Source organism: Ptychodera flava, chromosome 19 (genome assembly GCF_041260155.1).
Source record: "Ptychodera flava strain L36383 chromosome 19, AS_Pfla_20210202, whole genome shotgun sequence".
Lineage (NCBI taxonomy): Eukaryota > Metazoa > Hemichordata > Enteropneusta > Ptychoderidae > Ptychodera > Ptychodera flava.
Window position 1 is genome coordinate 5234102 of NC_091946.1, and position 20062 is coordinate 5254163.

At 36.0% G+C, this 20062-nt stretch overlaps 1 protein-coding gene across 3 annotated transcripts; it reads right to left on the minus strand.

The window, feature by feature from the left end:
• Window positions 1-939: 939 nt before the first annotated feature.
• Window positions 940-19998, minus strand: LOC139118444 (cyclic AMP receptor-like protein A). 3 transcript variants are annotated; one of them, XM_070681741.1, is made up of 12 exons: window positions 19815-19998; window positions 18850-18902; window positions 13285-13396; window positions 12573-12633; window positions 11408-11495; window positions 9819-9908; window positions 8541-8582; window positions 7882-7960; window positions 5979-6109; window positions 5390-5534; window positions 3473-3530; window positions 940-2019 (listed from the first exon to the last, which is right to left on the minus strand). In XM_070681741.1, the coding sequence occupies exons 1-12, from the start codon at window positions 19929-19931 to the stop codon at window positions 1871-1873; spliced, it is 1125 nt and encodes a 374-aa protein (XP_070537842.1). In that variant the 5' UTR covers window positions 19932-19998; the 3' UTR covers window positions 940-1870. The 3 variants fall into 3 exon arrangements, with proteins under 3 accessions (XP_070537842.1, XP_070537844.1, XP_070537843.1); XM_070681743.1 differs by having other exon boundaries at window positions 3324-3530; XM_070681742.1 differs by lacking the exon at window positions 3473-3530 and having other exon boundaries at window positions 19815-19997.
• Between the last annotated feature and the right edge of the window lie 64 nt (window positions 19999-20062).

The window sequence follows — 20062 nt, forward strand, 5'->3', positions numbered from 1 at the left end:
TCCTCAACAAATTTCAAATAATAATATGGAAGTCAACAGATAACCTTTTTTTTCTTCCTCCGGTGAATGTAACAGTTTTAAATTCCGCTAAACCAGTCACTGAATGGTTCACCTTTTCACTTGATTGCTGACGCAGAGTGCAACAAATGTTTTGAATACTGGCAAGACTTTGATTGCTAAACTAAATGATGGATATTACGGTACACTCTACATCAAACAAATACAGTAAACCACAAACTGTGATATCTTCAACATCTAGAGTGCAATATTACAGCTAGGGCAATCAGAAAATGTCATCTTGATAGTTTGATATTTTTAAATATTTTTAAATTCATCCAACGGGCGAATGCCAGACTACAGGAAGAAGTACCCAGTGCACTTTACCCAATGAAGCAATTATGAGTAAAGTGACTTGCTCAAGGGTACAACACTGTGCTAGAGTCTTGAACTCAACATCCTCCAACAGTGAGTCTGTTACTCTAAACTAATTACTGGGTCTTAGCTGACCATCCTACAATAATGACACTAGTACCCTAACCACAGCCCCACAGTGCCTCCACAATAGCTGTAAGCAATGCCGGTTATTCATGTGGTTTAGTCTTATCCACAATATTCAGCAGATCCCAAAACTAGCTATGTACTTAATCACTGATTGCTACTTTTTATCATCTCCTTACAATCAAGTATCTACGAGTACATGTATCAGCCCTTGACTTCTCAAAAGTATGCTAAAAGTAACTACAGCAACCCACTTCTGAGAATACAACCTGAATCTCCAATCAGTACTAGGGACAGAAATTGCTAATTCCAATGACCAAACCTAATGACTAGTAGGCATATCCCTGTCCACATTCCACTTGTATTCCTAGCGTTGAGTCTTTTGTTCAGCATTCCAAACATGAGCACCTTTTCTATTTGTCTTATACTAAGTAATTCCCTGAAGATGCACATCGCCGGAAGCTGGTCCTGTTATCCTGATTATCAATTTGTTCTCCATATAGCCACCACTTACAAAGGTAATTCATTTATTTACACACTACTAGAACCAGTAGGAACCCTCCTGCCTACTTGTATTAATCAGTAAAGTGGCTAATTCTTGCAGTTTACACATGACACTGGAGTTGCCTTTTTTCCAAACCATGCTACTAGTTACAGCTGTGTCTGGTGACCGGCTATCAATACTGGAAGAGGCAAATAGTCCTGTTGACTACTACCATACTTATTACAGAAATCATGATAACTCCAAGTATCTATTGTTCATTTGCAATGGCAAATATTATTTCAATAGACTTCGACCTCACCCTGGAAACACTTTTTTTTATCAAATGATTGATTTACAGATTATTACGGTTGTAGTTACAGAAAATCTACTTAAACTTACTGAAATCTACTTCTGAAAAATAGTTGTTGCCACATACTTATCAGATATAAATAATTATGACAGCAGTCAGGAAGTGGTCCTGTCGTTTGCAAGACTACTTCTGTTTCTTCTTAAATTGTTGCTTCAATGATTTTCAGTTCATTTGAACAGTAGTATGATAATTGAACAAGGTATTTGATTTGACCAGGGATGAAAGAAATTATATACATATATACACTAGATATTACAAAATATACTATATCTTTGCATTGATGTTCCTACTCACAAATATACTTCATACACTGTTTCCATGTGTGCTATTGGTTATTACATGTACACAATTTTTGTGCATCAAAATGCTGTAGTTCTTGATTTTCCTAATGTTCTCAGATAACATTTTATCAAGTAGTGTGCCTCATGTGGTTTGAAAATAGATTATTAACTGTATGAATGTAACATTGACTTTGCCGACAATTTTTTTTTCAATTATCAGCCAATGGCAGCTTGTCGTCAGTATTCGGCATATTTTCTTCTGGAATGTGCTGGTTCTCCATTTGCTGTTCCTCCTTCGGTATATCTGGAGCCATTTCCGGGAAATCCGTCTCCGGCAGGTACTCCTGAATGCGAGCTGGTTCCGAATAGCGGCGTTGAAGGGCCATCTGTACACAGGAAGAAAGAAATACAGAACAGAATTACAAGTCTGTTGAATGCAAAGCGCATTTGTGAAGTGTATGGGACAAAACACAACAAACAGAGATGACTGAATTTGGTCAAGTTGTCTATTTTGGAGGCAAAGAAGATATCTCCTGCATTTCCCTAATCCTTGTTTTTACCAACAAAAAATAACAAAAATGATTTTGCTCAACTGACAGTAAACTTGTCTGGAAACAACATATGTCATTTTCGTTATACTTAGAACACAAATGTATTACTATTTGTTCAGTTTGCTTCTTTACCTCAAACAATGGCCACTTTACCAACTTCTATCTGTAATTAATTAATTCTGGTGTAGGTGGCAGCAGACATAATATATAAAAATACTCAAACTGTATCGTCAATTTGGAATTCACTTTCCATAGTTTGAGCACAAAGTTACGGCACTGGATACTCATAATGTCGAAAACATCTTTTTTTAATATTTGGCTTTTTCTTCAATTTTTTTGTCTGTTTTGTATTGGTGGGCAAAATTGTAACATCATACTTGGCTGTATCTCTATTCATGGCAATGTCAGCATTTTGACCAGAATGAGGTCCAATGTAAAATACTGACTCAGTCAAATGTCAAACATAATATATGCAAACTGTGGGGAAAAAGTCTCTTGTCACTCTGTGATGTGTTTTGTTTTAGTCTGAGGAGTTAAGATGAAACTTTTCCAAGGTTTAATCACACATTACTCATTCCATGTTAAAGAGTACAATGGTAAGACTTGAGATTAAACAGGAGACGTGTGAGAGTTACCTTTAAAGGTGTTAAAGAAAAGTGTTTAACGAGAAAGATGAACACATGTTGAGCAGGCATTACAGGTGAAAATTGTTCTACATTTCATTGATTGATATGGATTGGGTTGAAATGTTGGAATGGACAAGGCTTACAGCATGCATGTGTCTTGAGCACTGAAGATAGATGAGAGCCATGATGCAGCTTTTCAACACGGAAGGTTGTGTTGTTAGTTTGCAATCTCTAGAGGGCGCTGTTTGAAGAGTGCCTTCTGGAGTTTTGCTCGGAGAGTGACGCATCACCATGACAGCAATGCAGACTTCAGGTATCTGAACTCATACGATTCATTTCCAAAGGGGCTTTTTTGCCAAAGAGAATTTAGATAATACTTTTTTGGTTGAAATGGTCAGACAATAGCCCTACATCTAACTTAAAACTTTGCATGCACTTCAATTTTCAAACCTTTTGTGTCCTCTACTCCCCCAACATCTAAACACTACATATAAGACACCAATATACCCCTACCATGGCTAACCCCTATTTCCGAAGTCCACATCCTTGAATTTATGAGTAGCGATTGCTCGCAGACAGACTATTGCGAACTACAAGCGTGTCGCTGACATTGCTCATAGGGTAAGTAGAGTTGTCTAGAATGTCTGGTGTTTCTATCTCACCGCCTAATGGATACTCTCGTATTAGTGCTCGGTCAGAGGACTTAGTCTGCATGGCCACCTGTACGTAGAAAATTACAACACAAACAAGATGGTTGTTACGGGTACATGAATTTAGATGCATGTTAATAGTCATCACTATGCTGGTACTGAAGCTCCTCATATGCATGCTGCTTCCAAGGCCACAAATGATGATATACAAGTATGATATGCTGGTTTCCTGGCCTGACTGATATCAGAAGCGATGTAGTATGAATCCATTAGCCCTCTATGAAAGTATTCTTAACTTTCACACAGTCAGAACTACAGAATGATGATCTATCTGGTTTGTGTAATTTCTGGATATAAGATATTACGATAATGTCAGAATACATTTGTGTCTTAATTCCAAAAATGTGCATTCCATGCACTTACAGTGATACACAGTGGATTTGCCAACAGAAATTTTTGTAACACCATCAATGCAGAAAATTATTAGTATTAATAGTTTAAAAGTTTTGTTATAAAGTAAACTTTCATAATATAAGAAGACCAAAGTATAAGAAAGATTCTTTGTTGACTTACAGTATCGTTTACTGAAAGAGTTGGACTAGGAAATAGATTCAGAGCATTACAATGTCCATTGTGGAAAGACACATGAAAATTACAGTATACAGTACATACATAAATTATGCAATTTTTTGTGTTTAAGCTATGTCCACCTTGTGAGACATTACATTTTCCACAGCATGGTGAGTGATAATAAATGGTTGATTTATAGAATGTTTGTTGTCTGTTCTTTATTGTGAGGTAAATGTCGGAGTAATCCCTTGGCAGCCCGCACATAGCATTGACATACAGAAATGAAGTTTGTGAAGATACAAGCACATAAAAATACATACAATCACTCATTCAACCACTGGAAGATAACACTTGTAAAGGTCAGTACAACCACAGTAAACTTCATTGACATCCGTGAAAGATGCTGCCATGAAGATAGTTATGAGTGGAATAAATGACAGTGATGAGCAAATCCATTTTGTATTTGGTGGTCTTTAAGCCACTCATTGTAAGCATTATGGTGCTGCAGTCTTGTTGTCTAGTCTTGCACACTTGTGCATCAGCCCTATCATCACCATGGTCTGGCTCAAATCCATTGTTATGAAAGGTTTTAGGGGTTGACAGTTTAACATTCATTGGTCCATTTGAACAACAGAATGGTAAATTCACCTGAGTAGAAGACTTTGTAGCCTTGGACCTTGTAAGATTGGATTTGCTTACCTCTGTGATTTACAACATACACTGACATCATAACATACACATTCACAAAGGACAGACATGTAGAGTGATTACAAACACATAACAGGGTGACAAAAACTTCTTCACAAAACATAAAAGAGTGATGGTAAAAGTCAAAAACCACAGTCATATGACAACAACAGTGGAAATACAAAATACAAACATACACCTGGGAAAATAATTCAAAAATGTAAAGACATAAAAACTGATGACACAAAATAGTTTGATGATAAAGGGATACAACATATGGCCATTGTGTTGTCTATAGACAACAACACATTTTGTCATGGCAAAGTATTTTGTGGAACAGACAAAAGATGTGCAAAATGCTCCAAACATGATTGAATATTTTATGCATCACATCCCTACTGAAATATCAAATACCATGCATGCATGTTTGCACACATACAAAAACACATCCAGCATAAACACACACACCCCTATCACACACACACACACACACACACAGCCAATCACTGAACTGCCAATGCCGCTGTAGGCAACTAGCCCCTCCACATGACGACAACTTTTCTTTATGACCCTACCCCAACTACCGTATGTTTGGCTAAGTTGGGCTTCTAAATTGAGAAATGGTGGAGTATGGGAAAAGTATACACAACCTTGGTTGAAGACTAGACTAACCTTGATCTGGGTCCAAGTAAGTCTGCTTCTGGTTTCCTTGTCCAGGCCATAGACAATGGCATTGACTGCACCTTGCAACGGTGATGTCAAAGCATGAAGTATCACCAATGCAAAGATAGGATCATTACTGACAGCATTCTGGATTCTGAAGTTGTGAACAATAAAAGGCCATTGATCAGAAACATTAAAAGTTGACTGATTTGTCAAAAAAGACAGTAAAATTTCCCATTGGGAAGATTCTCTTCCACAATACAACAGCAGCATAACAAATCGTGAAGTAAACATTTATACAAGTACATATCATTTGGCAAGTAATTACTATAAATATGAAATTGATAAATTTAAATGCACATCTCACCCTTCAAGTCCAATGCAATAGTATTTTATGAATATTGTTTAAGTCTGCAAAATCAACTGATAATGACTAATTGCTGTCATGAAGGAGTATGTACATGATCTTCCGAACATGTGCTGTATGGATAATAGTAGAAAACTTGTTTGTTTGGAAATCACAATTAGGTATCATCAATTCCTCTTTGCATGAAAGAACGAAAGCTACATGTACTTTGGTATAAAATTATACACTTACCTGTTTATTAATGGAAATATTGAAATAATCAAATAAATGAAAGGATAGGCAATCAATGGTTTGATTTCTTCCTTTAATAGCTGTTTACTTCTCTCAGTGTCTGGATCATACGTTCCCTCCCATGCCTTGACCTAGGATACATAATACACAGGTGATTTAAGACAACCTTTGTGGAGTTTTGTGAGTTTTACTTTTCTATCAGTACATGTGAAAATTTATCTAGACCAAGAACATTTGAAATCCTTTTATGAAATCGTTAATGTTTCACCTCACTTGCTTATCATCGAACCAAAGAAAACACTTAAATTTGTCCATCATATCGTTTAACTTTCTAAAACCAGACAATACTGCAAACCGGAATATGTTTGCGGCTGGTTATTTACCGTTTTCTTTCCTGACAACTATTCGCGGGCGAAATATTCGCGTTTGTTGAATTTACACACATCATCTCATTTGGCTTTGCTATCAGCCTCATCAACTACTAATAATTCGAGTTGCGTCATTCCATCTCTCCACAGCGATCAACATGTGGCGATATCTGATGACACTTCAGCCTCCACCAAGGCCAGGTTTACGCGACTTGTCTATCACTGCTGGTGCAGCAAAAGCGAATGAGGACGTGTCCAAAGTTTTGGATGAAATTTTCGTTTTTCCAAACGGAAAATGAAAACGCGGCACCTATGACTACTATGCATGTAGTGCATGATCGAGTGACAGTGCAATCAATCGAAAGTTGGAAAGGAGTCGTCATGTGATTTGAATTAGAGTAGAGAAATCAAATACAGTGTACTTCATTTGACAAATCAAATTAGTCTTTCTATTACAGATATCAACTTTATCTATACATGTACAAATATACAATACATGTATATAGAGTCAAAGTTTCACCACTTTACACTAAGTATAGTCAGCAGTGGCCATCTTGGATGATGTCATGAATATTAATAAGCTGGTAAGAGAGCTTCATGTGTGGGAAATGTTCGCATTTTGTTTGTGGTCGCGAAAGTCACAAAAATATCCCACATGCAAACATATTCTGGTTTACAGTAGTTTAAAGGACTTCTTTGCAAAACAGTGTGAAGAGAATGGCAATGTGTCTGGACAAAGCAAACAGGCTCATTTCATGGTGGAAAATATATAAACATCAGTATTAGGTGATCTGATGACACATAAGCATATCTCACAATAGCTCTCATTGAGGTGCGCTTTAGAAATAGATGTAGGTTTCACTATTCCTCTCACTGAGGTGAGGATGGGCAGAACATTGCACACTTGCTAATTTGTGCAAGCTGGTGTGAAGAGTACTTCATTATACCATTTTTCTTTTGAGTTAGGGAGTCATCATTTTCAGAAATACTTCTAAAAGTTTGTAGCAAACTGGTAGCTGATGACAGTACCGGTACATTAACACTACTGGAGTGGGGGGTGGGGGTAAGATAAGAATAATACTTATTGTGATTAGGTATTAGTGACTTCCTATTATTGGGCTGTTGTACCAGTATATGCAATAATTTAGGACAAATCATTTTCATTTGTGCATTTTTCTCTGTATACCCGTAGCTAGAGTAAATATTTCTGCCTACCCGTACATGTAGCTAAAGTTAATATTTCTGCCTTTGTGAATTTTGTTTTATTGATGGTATTACCTGATTTATACATAAGCTTGGGACAAAGAGAAGGGTTCCCAACAAGGGGATTTGAGGGGTGGACCATCCCTCTGTTTTTAAGCAATCTATTCATGCACTAATATCCAAACAATACAATATAGTTTTCACAACAAAGGAATGTAAAAATGATGTTTTGTTTTGTAAATATGCCACTCATTTGATTTGCCCGGAGAAAATACTGCAATGGAAGATGTGTGTTAATTTTTGTGGGAGTGAAGACATGATTGCTGTCCTACCTTTCTGTTGACGTGGATGATGATGTAGGTGTACACGACAAACATCAGAAAAATGATGACAAACAAGGGACCATACCAACTACAAGAACACAAAGAAAGTACAATATTATACATCAAACACCATGAACTTTATCAAACAATAGCCAATTATGAAATGCTTATGAATACATTAAGATTCACATTCACTTTCAAATCTACCATGAACCTTTCATCACAAACAAACATTTTAAAATGGGAATACTACCCTATATTCATATATGTACATGGGCCTTGATGCTTGAAAAACGTCAGTACACTTTCTCTGCATTCACATGTCATAATAAACAATCTATTTCACCAGCTGCCATATTTTGTGAGTCTGTCCTCCTTTCTGAGAACACTGAGATTTTTCAAGACATCATAGATAACATTTCTGATGGATGTGACAAGCATACTGATATCACAGACAAAAAGTAATATCATATACAAATAGAGAAGTCTTTGAAACAAACATTTTACACTGTTATGTGTGCCACTGATAACAATTAAATGCTGAAACTTTCAGTTTATTCCAAACCTTTCCACTAGCTGAAAATGGAAGGATTAGAGTGAGATACCGGTACAGTTATAGCAATGGTCTGAGATTCTAAAGAACACTATTGTCACATTATTTTACTCACATGAAAAATCTCCACAATGTGGCTTGGTCACCCGCAATCCAGCTGTTTTGTTGTTTGAAGAAAAACAGAATCAGAAGCATAAGTCAAATTATTTTCTCTAAGAAATTAAACAGTGTTCCCACTAAGGCTTATTGCGCGCTATTTGCATAATGTCTCTGAATGCCCTCGCAGTGAAATTTCATGTTTTGCGCAAATGAAGTTGCAGTCATTTCAACACTATTAGTTTTGGTAACAATAACATCAAAACTTGGGGCGAATGTGTGATCTCAGTGCTGATATTACTTCCCTGTTTTGAGTTTTAGAATCATTAGTGGCACACTTGCTACCAACACAGGGATGCGTACACGTTCAGGGTACGTTGTGACTACATGTATGTGACAGGATTTACATAACTTGATAAATTAGTATATATACAGAAGACACAACATGGCTGCCTCTGTGGTCGCCATACCTTTCGGGCACCAAAGCCTAAGTTGCGCACCTACTCAAAACCCTAGGGGAACACTAGATGTAATTCCATTGTGTTAGGTAACTTATACACGTGTCATTCTGTTAATGTGTTTCTTGATTTACTTTCGGAGTGCAGTTACACAGTCATTTGGTTAAAGTCATTGTGTATGTTTGAAACTCTCTTCTGACCAGTTAATTTATCCTTATCCTTCCAACAGAATGAACATCATTAAAATTATGACCAATTTTTATGAACCTGCAGATCATACAGTAATGAAAAGCTCCATTGAAGGTCGTATGCGCCTTGAAACTGAAATACTTCAAACTTTGTCCAACTTTTCATATGGATGCTTTCAACTATTCTATTTCAAAATCATAAATAAAAGTTGGGGTAAACCTTGCAAATTTTTGAACTACAGACACAAGTTACTAAACATTGACTGACACTTGAAATTCAAAAAAGGCCACCATCCCTATGTTAACTCTAGGGGGAAAAAATTAATTTCTAAATTTTCAAAAATCAAACAGCGAAAAACTGTATTTACTCCAAAGGCTTCAAAATGAGTCAACAGAAGTTGTAGACCAGAAAAGTATTGTAAAATTTTGAGAGTCCAAATATCTGTCCCCAGGGTGCATTCTTCTCAAATTGGATTAGTCATGCTTATATGCAAATTGATAGTCTGAATAATAATGATACATTTTAGAAATTATACTTATCATGGCCAGTGGATTTGAACTTGAATTTCTCAAATCTTTGGAGATATGCCATGGGCACAAGAAAGTTGTATAACAAAACTTAAATTCTGTATCAAAGTGAGGAATACTTACCACCAGGCACCAGCAGGTCCATAGTGGTCTGCTATGAAAGGTAAGCAGGCAATCACTAGTGACAATCCCCAGCATACTATATGATATATACTGTGTGAAAAAGGTCAAAGGTCATTTTGTGTCAGACTTACTCGTCATTGATACAGCACCAACTATGATCAAGAGAAAGCAATATCCTTGGACAGATTTAACACAATGCAAGTTTCTTGCATTTACCATTAATGGTGCTCTGAATAAATCTCTCAATTCCTCTATTGTATAAACATCTATTTTCAATAGATTCAAGGTTACATGGATTTATCATTGAGATGAGAATACCATTTCACGTTTTCACATGAATGCTATTGACTATCATTGAATATTTTCCTTGAATAAGTTGATTACTTGAAATTCAGAAACAGTCCTAAAAACTGGTAAAAATAAAGAAATACTGTGCCCTCTTATAGCGTTGCCATCGTGTGAAAATGATCCAAAAATCCAATCTCAATCTCATATTTTGACATTATTTGAGGTTATTTCAAGTAAATAAATAGTCTATTAGGAGCATTACAAAATGTCATATTTGTTCTGAATTACAGTTTCTTGATAATCCAATAGTGTAGGGAAGTAGTGCTCTATAATTAGTGACTTAGTTTTACGCCACACAAATGTTGTGTACCAGCTGATACCATATGCAATGCAAATTAATCCAAACTTAACTAAATCCTACTTTTAACATTGCTCAGCAGAACATATTTAAACCATGTCACTAGATTGAACAAGAGAAATTTCTGACACCATAATAAATTAGTAATATACCTTAAGTACCAGATGATTCCAGTTAGATCATATATGTGTTCAGAGTATTTTTGGAACAACAATTTTACTAAATTGTGGCAGTAAAATGGTCAAAGAAATAATGGTATTTCTCAATTATTGTATGTTTTCTATGTCAAGTGAATTTTAGAGTTATCACATATCTAGATTATGATGTCCATGCAGTATAACATTGTACATCTATTGTTATACATATGACAATAAATTACTATATATATATATATATGTAAAACACAAATGAAGATGAAATTTTATTACTACAACAGTATGAGTATTGCCTGGAGGATTAAATGATACAGCCTGTTTGGATGTATGCTATATTTTGATCACTGTGAAACTCATGGAAAAGATGATAACACTTGCATAAAAGTCTGCATATTAGAGTTTATTTTTACCACATGTTATCAAATTATTGAGAAATTAATGATACTGACATGCAATGAATTTAGTGCAGCATCTTATTCAACCAGTGGAGTATACTGGTAGTAGGTACGGTTGTCTATTTTTACTTTTCCCCAACACAGGCATTAAAAAGCCATATTTTGGTACCACAATCAGTAATTTGCAACCCCATTGAACCTAAAACCGGTAAATACCAGTGTCACTGTGTATGAAGAATGTACCCGAATGATGGATGAACAAACTGGAAGAATAGGTTTTGCTCACCCTAAAACACTAGAAACAAAATGTAATCAATGAAAGCCAACCTCATGAACACACAAATTTGACCCCCTCATTGTGCCTACTTGTACATGACTGATAGTGATACTTACAGTTCATATCTGTCTGTCTTGGTCTGTCTGACTGCATTGAAGAATAGATTGACTGTTATACAGCTGACCCATAGAAGAACACACCAGTCTGAAAACAGGCAAAATGATTAGAATTGAACATGCATCTTATTCATACTTGTAGAAGCAATCACTCTCAACCATGTTTGTTCAATACATTATACCAGTATTATCATAACATTGCGTGTAATCTTGGTAAAAACAGCACACTGACCAGTGTGTATTCAAGGGCTGATTTTCAGAGTATCTTTGAGTTTGAGCTGCACACTTGACAAGGGAGCAAGATTACTTTCATGAATGCAAGTTGAGTGGCTGAAGAGTCTGGACTATGTGAAATGGAAAACTGGAATGAACGGTTCAAGTAGCAGTCATTTCACGCACAAATCACAGTTGCTTGACATTTAGAAGAATTCAAATCAGTTCTTCTCCAATCTCACAACTGACTTGGCTTTTACAATGTACATACATGTACACAAGATATGCAGTACATAGATGAGATACATGAGGCATGTACTGAATAGCTTTGAAAGATCACTAATAGAGCTCCTGGTACTCAGTAAGCCTGACGGAGTTCAAACGACGTTTAAATCAAAACCAGAAGTTTCATTACTGCTTACTGGTTACAATGAGTGAAAGTGGAAACCAACCTTCAAAATATTAGGCCAAATGTCAAAGGGCATTTATTCATTTATTGGCAACATCCTCAAGGGGTTACAGTATCTCTTTGAGGGAGAGAAAATAGTACTTGTGCATTTTACATCAACGGTTTGTTCAATTCAAAAAGACTGGGTTTTACCTCAAAAGAAGGGATTTTAGAAATTGGTCAACAATAAAATCATTTCATGGTCAGGCATCATAGTCCTGAGGATTGTGACATTGCTACATGTAGCATGGAGGTTGCATCATGTAGCGGTGCTGTGCCAATCACATGGCAAGTAACTGCCAGATAGCCTTAGGGCATATGCAAGTTTTGAAAAGAAACTCAGTATACAGTAGTACTGTTTGAAAAGCTGATGCTACAGTAAAGTTTTGAATATAAATTTTACTATAACCCAAACGGGATTCGAACCCCCACACACTCATGGCAACATCGCCTAGCTGCTAGGCCTCACATAAAGTGTTGAAAACAGATTGCATCATAACTTACCAAAGAAAGTTAACCAGAACGCTTGGAAATCACAGAGTGCACCATCTGGGTGTTGATCCCCCTGGAAGGCAACAAATATAAAATATTGTCCAGAGCTGCTTGTGACTTTAGTTTGTTTTGTTTCTCTTTGTTAAATGAAAATCATTTCCTGGGCAACTTCCACCACATATTTTGTCATTTCACATGCACTTTTTGGGGAAGTACATGTATGCCTTATACCTGATATAGATCTACCAGGTACACATGACAGGGTTAGGTTAGAACTTTTAACACTTTCTTTTAATGGGATGGTATCACTTCAATCACAAGAAAGGTGAGAGTGCCTTGTTTGAAAGATATATGTTGATGACTGTAGTTTGTGACTTTCCATAGCATGGTGCACCAAAGTTGTAATTTCACACAATAATATGCTTGTGACTTGCTGGCAACAACATGAGATATGCATGTAGAATTTGCACTGTCATTATCCGGGCATCACACACATTGAAAATTCTATAACTGACACACTAGGCGCCAGACACAGTGTGCACATCAGCATGCACCTATTATCCTCATCATGACGAGACAAATAATCAAAATGTGCTGTCTGTGACAGGGTAATAAACTATGAAAGTAAAACAAAGTTTAAAAGAATCGGTTGCATACTGGTTTGCTGAGTCAAAACTAGCTTTTTGACAGGATACATGCATTCAAGTACAAAACACATACTTACCATTAAATATGCTATACTATCACAGAGAGCCGCTATACTGAGATACAGGATTAATCTCTGAGCAAAGAATTGGTACTTCTTGAAAAGCCATATCACTGCTATCATAAATATACTGTGGATGACAAAGATGGGAAAAATATTGAACAGTAAGTGATCCTGCAGATGCATAAAATCAACATTTTATTCTTTGACACCCACCATAACTGTTAGTCTGGGCCCATTTATCTGAGTGTCACTGTGGAATTCGGTACCATACATGTACGTAATAGGGCAGATGGCTTTACTGGTATTGTCAAATAATATATCTGGGTTTTATAAACAATTTATCTGATTTCTATAACGTAAAGGTCTACTGTAATATAATATCACAACTTTTCAACTTACAACTGCGAGACATGGTACCAGTAAATACAATTTAACATTTTCTGCACTGAGAATCACATACTTCAAATATATTACGTTTTTCTTCTGGACAAGTGTACAAAATCAAAGCATACAATCATGAACTAAAATAATTTTTATCCAAATTTCAATAATTTAAAGTTTTTCATTTAAATACTGAACACATTTTTTCATGTTACACAGCCCATGACTCCTGAAAGTAAGTTGGGTTTGAGGTCGTCATTGACATTTCAAACAATCAGTGACATTAACAGAGATGCCACGCGTATTTTCTGACAAATAACGTTGCCTCACATCTTTAGGATGTCTTTACACAGTGTGCATAATACATGTTTAAATTTTCAGGATACCGAATGCTTTTATAAATGTAACAAGCAAACACACCATACTTCATGTACATATCAGTTTCAATAGAAGTAACAATACTGCTGTGACCACTACTTAACCTGTTCACCCCTAAATTCCTTGTGTGTCAGTCCACCAATCCTATTGATAACCATGGGACTGTTCCAAAGTTTGTTGGTGCAAGGGTTAAATGATATAAACACAAGACCTCTACCAAAAAATGTTTTCTTTGGGGTCTATGTTCAATTATAATCAACCAGTTTCAAGGCATGGTGGTATGAATTTGTCACAACTTCCGATAATTTTTGACCAACTGACATTTATGAGATGTAGCGTGGGGAACTGTGATAATGATAACATACTGTATACACAATTCCACATTTACAATGGCATAAATGTTTTTACTGGTGTGATGCTGGCTACTTTATGCGATGAATGTAAATGTACAGAGAGATGGGTTGACTGGTTTAGAGATGCATTAACAAGACCCACTTACAAAGACAAAGTGCACGTCAGGGACATTAGCTTTTCAAAATCTCACAATTCTTTATTGGTCAAAAGCTTTGAATATTAAGGACTCTGGTTTCAAATCTGTGGAGAATATTAAATTTTCACAATCCTGAAATTATGTAAATCAGAAAGTTTTATTTTTTTTTGTAAACTAGTTAAGCATAAATTGACAGTCATTTTTCAATTCAAACATATCAGTGCTGGTTATTTTCCTCCCAAACCAAAATGTGCTTATTAGACCTTTCACTTTCACAATTTATTAGACAAGAATTATAAATGTACGGGCGAGAAATTCAATGACAATGGGCTTAGCAAAAAGTAAACTTCCACTTTCAGGCTGTGTAGTACCTAAGCTGTTTTCTGTGGAAGGATTGGTGCACAAGAGATCTGGAGAGAATTGCAATGACAAGGACCTGATCAAATATCAACATATCCACAGATCAAAATGTAAAATATATCATGTCATTTGATGCAAATGCTGGGAGTCATGTTTCTGTACTTATAGAAAATCAATACCAGTACATGCCGATTAGCCTGAGTACATGCTGTATCCATGTTGTGAGAAAAAGACTCTATTACCCCATTCCAAAGACTGTGAGGTATATTGTTCTCAACTTGCAATGGTAAAATATTGAAGATACAACCTGGATAGAAGATGGATATAAACAACCAAGTAAATTACAACCATTTTCAGTCAAATGTGTCAAATGACAGATCAAAAAGTTAATACATGTACTCATTGTGCAAATCTGCACACAGTTATTTAAATAAAGTTTCAGTATTTTGCCATTTCACTTGACAAGCCAGTCAATTATCTCAAGCCCCTAAAACAATCTAACATGTTTGTTATGATTTTTAACATTAAGGTAATATGCACCTCGAAAGTGAAAGACTTAAACTTTTGCTCAAACTTTCCTCAGTGAAACTTTCAACCATTCTCTTACCAAAGCAAGAATAAAAATCAGGGGTCACCGTGCAAACTTTGGTACTAGAGAGACAAATAACTTGCGATTTATCGATATTTGAAATTCAAAATGGCCGCCATCCCTGTGTTAAGTCTATGGGAAAAAATAAAATTTTCGATTTTCGAAAAACTAAGACGGTAAAAACTTTTCTTTTGCCAAGAGCTTCAAAATGAGCCCCCACAAGTGGTAGGTCAGAAGAGAATTGATAAAATTTGAAGGCCCGAATTTCTGTCCCCGAGGCGCGTTCTACCTTAAGTGTAGGATAAATACATGTATATGGGGCTCCATTTCTGTCAATTAGAACCACAGCTTCTCTTCTCACACATGCTCCGCATCTTAAATAATTGTAGTTGAATGATGTCACATCTAACGGTAGTATGAACGACAAAGCAACATCCCAATACATTAAATGTACTATGTTTTTGCGATCAAACAGCCTAGCATGTGTGCTGTGCAAAGATGACAGTAGATTGGACACACAATTCCAGGGTGCCCGGGTATCAATAAAAAGATACAAGTATGTACGCTGAATCAGATAGATATATAATTTTCTTTCAAACCAGACGTAACTGACCAAAGGATGGCTTTTTGACGCTGAAACAAAAAAGAGAGAAGTAGAACTTCCAATGGTTTTATGACTGTTCCACACTCTGACTAAAAGACTTCCTTAAAATCAGCACTTCATGAAAGACCAGAAGTTGAATAACTGAAAGGTATTACCGTTCAAAACAAGGAAATGAGATTTCCAGATATCATTAAAAGGAAATAATTTCCTTCATAGAATAGGCTAAATTTATGATTAACAAGTTAACACTCGGAATGATTTCTCAATTTAATGTTTTAATGAATTGCTCACAACATGAATACTCAAGAAAAAGGGATATTGTGTACTTTCAGCAATCAACAATGAAAATTTCAACAATTTGAATAATGAGTTTGGTACAAAATTTTGCCTCATTAATTAATTAAAGCAATATGAATGCAATGGCATATTTCAATACTTACATCTAATATCGAAGAGCGTTCTTGAAATTTTCCTTAAATTTTGTACCAGTTATATTCTGCATACATATTTTCACATGCAACAAATTTATTATTCATTTATTTTAATTCATTGTATTTATTCAGCAGAAAAATTCAGCTCTTGATTATTTCCTTTGAGGAAATGATGCTTAGTTATTGTTCTTCTTATATCTATTGTTGTTGTTATTATTATTATTATAACGATTATTGCTGTTGTTTATCACAACATCTCAAGATTTTAAAAATTTCCTGGTAAACAAGTTTTTTCTTGCATTACACTACATGTTGGTTTGGGGAATAATTATAAAGTTGCCATTTGCAACAACAAGACTCATCCCACGTCCAACTTATGACATTGTTCAGACAAGTATTTTAATTTGAAAAGGCTGGATAATTTGGATGAATGGAATTCAACAATCATAACATCATGTTCATGCAATGCAGACATTCAACTTGATAAACACAACATTGGCATTTTCTCAGCACCTACAATTTCCATAAAATGGTCAAAATTCTTATTTGTACACTCATTTACGATTTTTCAGTACATTTTTGCAAACTGGTGACATCTACTCAAGATATTACTTTCACAATCCGCCGCAAAGTAATGAATCCAATGACTGTCTCAAGGAACTTATTCCATTAAACAAATCAAGTTTATTTTGCAGTATTCTTACATTTCAAACTGACACTCATGTATGCCTTCAGATATGGGCAACAGAAAGACTCTTTTGCCATTTTAAATTATAAATTTCCCTAGCTTATCTGGTAATGTAAGGCTCTCTGAAGAGGCAAAAACACAATACCATTAGCCAAGAAATAAATAATGTCTTGGAGGAGGATTTGGTAAAATGGTACCTGGATTTTCAGGGTTGTCACGTTTATCTCAGACCCTTGATATCTTTGCTTTTACCGCTCTAATCATCCGTGAGAAACGCCGGCATTCTCTGCAGCAATCCACAACATCAGAACAGATAAAAATCCCGGAAAATGTCCCACTAATCAGAAACACACTGGAAATGTTCCTTCTTTGACAATTGTACACAGATGCACACATAAAGCATTCAAAGCTTTTAAACCAGATTTCATCGGCTGATATCAGACATCTCTTCAATATCATTGATTGAAAGGAGCAAAGTGTACTTTTTTGTTTTGGTGACCCATTTTTAAATGTAAATATCATTAATCACACAGGAGTTACTACAAATCCCTCCTCACAACCACCTCCTCGCATATTTGTAATACAGATTTTTTTTTGAAAATGCATGATAATCAGCTACATCTTACTCTTAGTCTGCGTTCTGGACCACAGATTTCCTCACTCTCCATCAGAGATTATGTTCAGTTTTGTTATACAACAAATACATTTGTGTGATGTATTTTGAGTTGTATCAAATAAACAGGTAAACATTTACCATAATGATTTGGATTCTCCTCAAGGGATTTTCAGGGGTAATACGGGGGCCACCCTGTTTTCTTTAAAACAATCTTTTCATATATTAAATACTATATAAAGAATGTTTTCACAATACGGAATATGCACATCAAGTATTATTATGTAAATTAAATATGCCTCACTTTTGGAAGGTAAAACACTGTGAATGTCGGAAATATACTATGGATATTTGCACTGGTCATTTCTTCTGGGGATCAGTATTTGTTGGGCACTCTCCCCTGACAAACAGTCTACAGGGACAGCACAGGCACAGAAGGAAAGTTATGGCATCAACATTCACTTAATAACTGGAGCTGAAAGGGATCACCTCATGCGTGAAACTGCTGAGATCCTGGGAACTTCCTGAGTTGGAATTAATAAGTCAGCTCAGTTTAGCATTTGTAATCATGAGCATCATTGGAATGAATTGCAAACACTATTGGTTTGTTTTGTGACAAAAATGAAAATGGCTTGTCTTTGGTGTAAAAGCGATGTCTGTGTATGGTCAAAGTCTCGCTTGTGGTGACCTCAATCCTTTGACCAACATGATTTGGACTTTACCAATACTTTACAATGGCAATTGTGAACTTTTTTACAGGGAGTTGAGGTGAACAAGGTGAACACTGAATTCAAAATGCTGTCAATTTTAGCAGTACAAACAAAAGAAACATTGTTGGTGTTTGTTTAGACTTTTTTGTTTGTTGTAGACGGTGGAAAACAAGTACATTCGGTCCCCCTGATCAAGGGTATCTTTTTAGATTTTGTTACAAACTAAGGATTCAAGTAAATGGGAATAACAAGGATCATCTTTCAGTGTTTCATCACCTTTTTCATTTTCATTAGCTCAAGTCTTGTAAGAATTGTCACATAAAAAATAGCACTTACCAACCAATCAATGACAATGAAGCAGTTACTCTTTTCACAATAATAACAGCATCCTACAAATGATAAATGAGAAATTAAATTGAAGATTTGGTGGCAGGAATGGTAAATTCACATTAATAAGGAAGAACTGACTGTTATCTCATGGTGACACATGTAAACATTCAGTGATTGCTTTTGAAATTAATGTGTTCTGTGATAATAATTTGAGTGTAATGAATATCAATACAGTACTTACAGATACATATTTACAATAAATTTCTGAAGATAACAAATTGTGACTGGTTTACTGTGGAATCAATGAAATCAATGACCATATATGGTGTCAGCATGGCATCATGGCATTCAGCTTGTGGAAATTCACCATTTCTGCCCAAAATCAAGATTGGGAGACTACAACAAGCTATTGTGGGCTTCTAAAAGTTTAGGCTCCGCCCCTTACTCAAGAGTCACGGTCTTCTCTACGAATTTTATACCGGTATGGTGATTATCAGTATCAAATTTGATGAGATTGTAAAGTCTTTCAAGAACATCACAGTAATTTAAATCACGGTCTCTCCGCCACCATGGCCATGGTTACACTGCATGCACTGATACAGTACCGTGCGGTCGAGACGCCCCTCATCCCACAGGCCCTGTAGTTGGCTGGGCATTGCCACTGTCGAGCTCAGAAGAACACAAATGAGTTACAAATTAAAATGAACTTTAAAATTTAATCGTTCGATGAAGTGTTTCCAGTCCATCAATGAACTTCTCTGAGTTGTCTCGGACTCGTAGATTCGATGATGAAGACTGGAAACAACAAAGCCGGTGTTTGGGGAAGCGAATGACGTGTTGGGTGACTCACGTTCGCATACAACTGACGTACGTAGGGACCCGTGTACACGTATGATGTGTACACTCAGGCAAGCAAATTTTGCTTCCAAATTCTTCACTGAAGCTAATGTAACAGATAAATGATTACTTACACATTTCCCCTCATCCCCTTCAAAAAGCGTACAGTATGTTCCTGGTGCCATAGTTGGCGATGAGTTGGTTGGCAGTACAGAAACTGAAGAGCTAGGCAGATCAGGAGAGACACTCATTTTGGACTACAATACAAATATCCCCAAAACCCGATCACCTGAGGTTGCCGGAAGTCTGTTTCGTGGTGTATTGTGGATAATATGACCCTTGGCCCATTAGAGTTCTGCAAACAGCTACTTCATTGGATAGT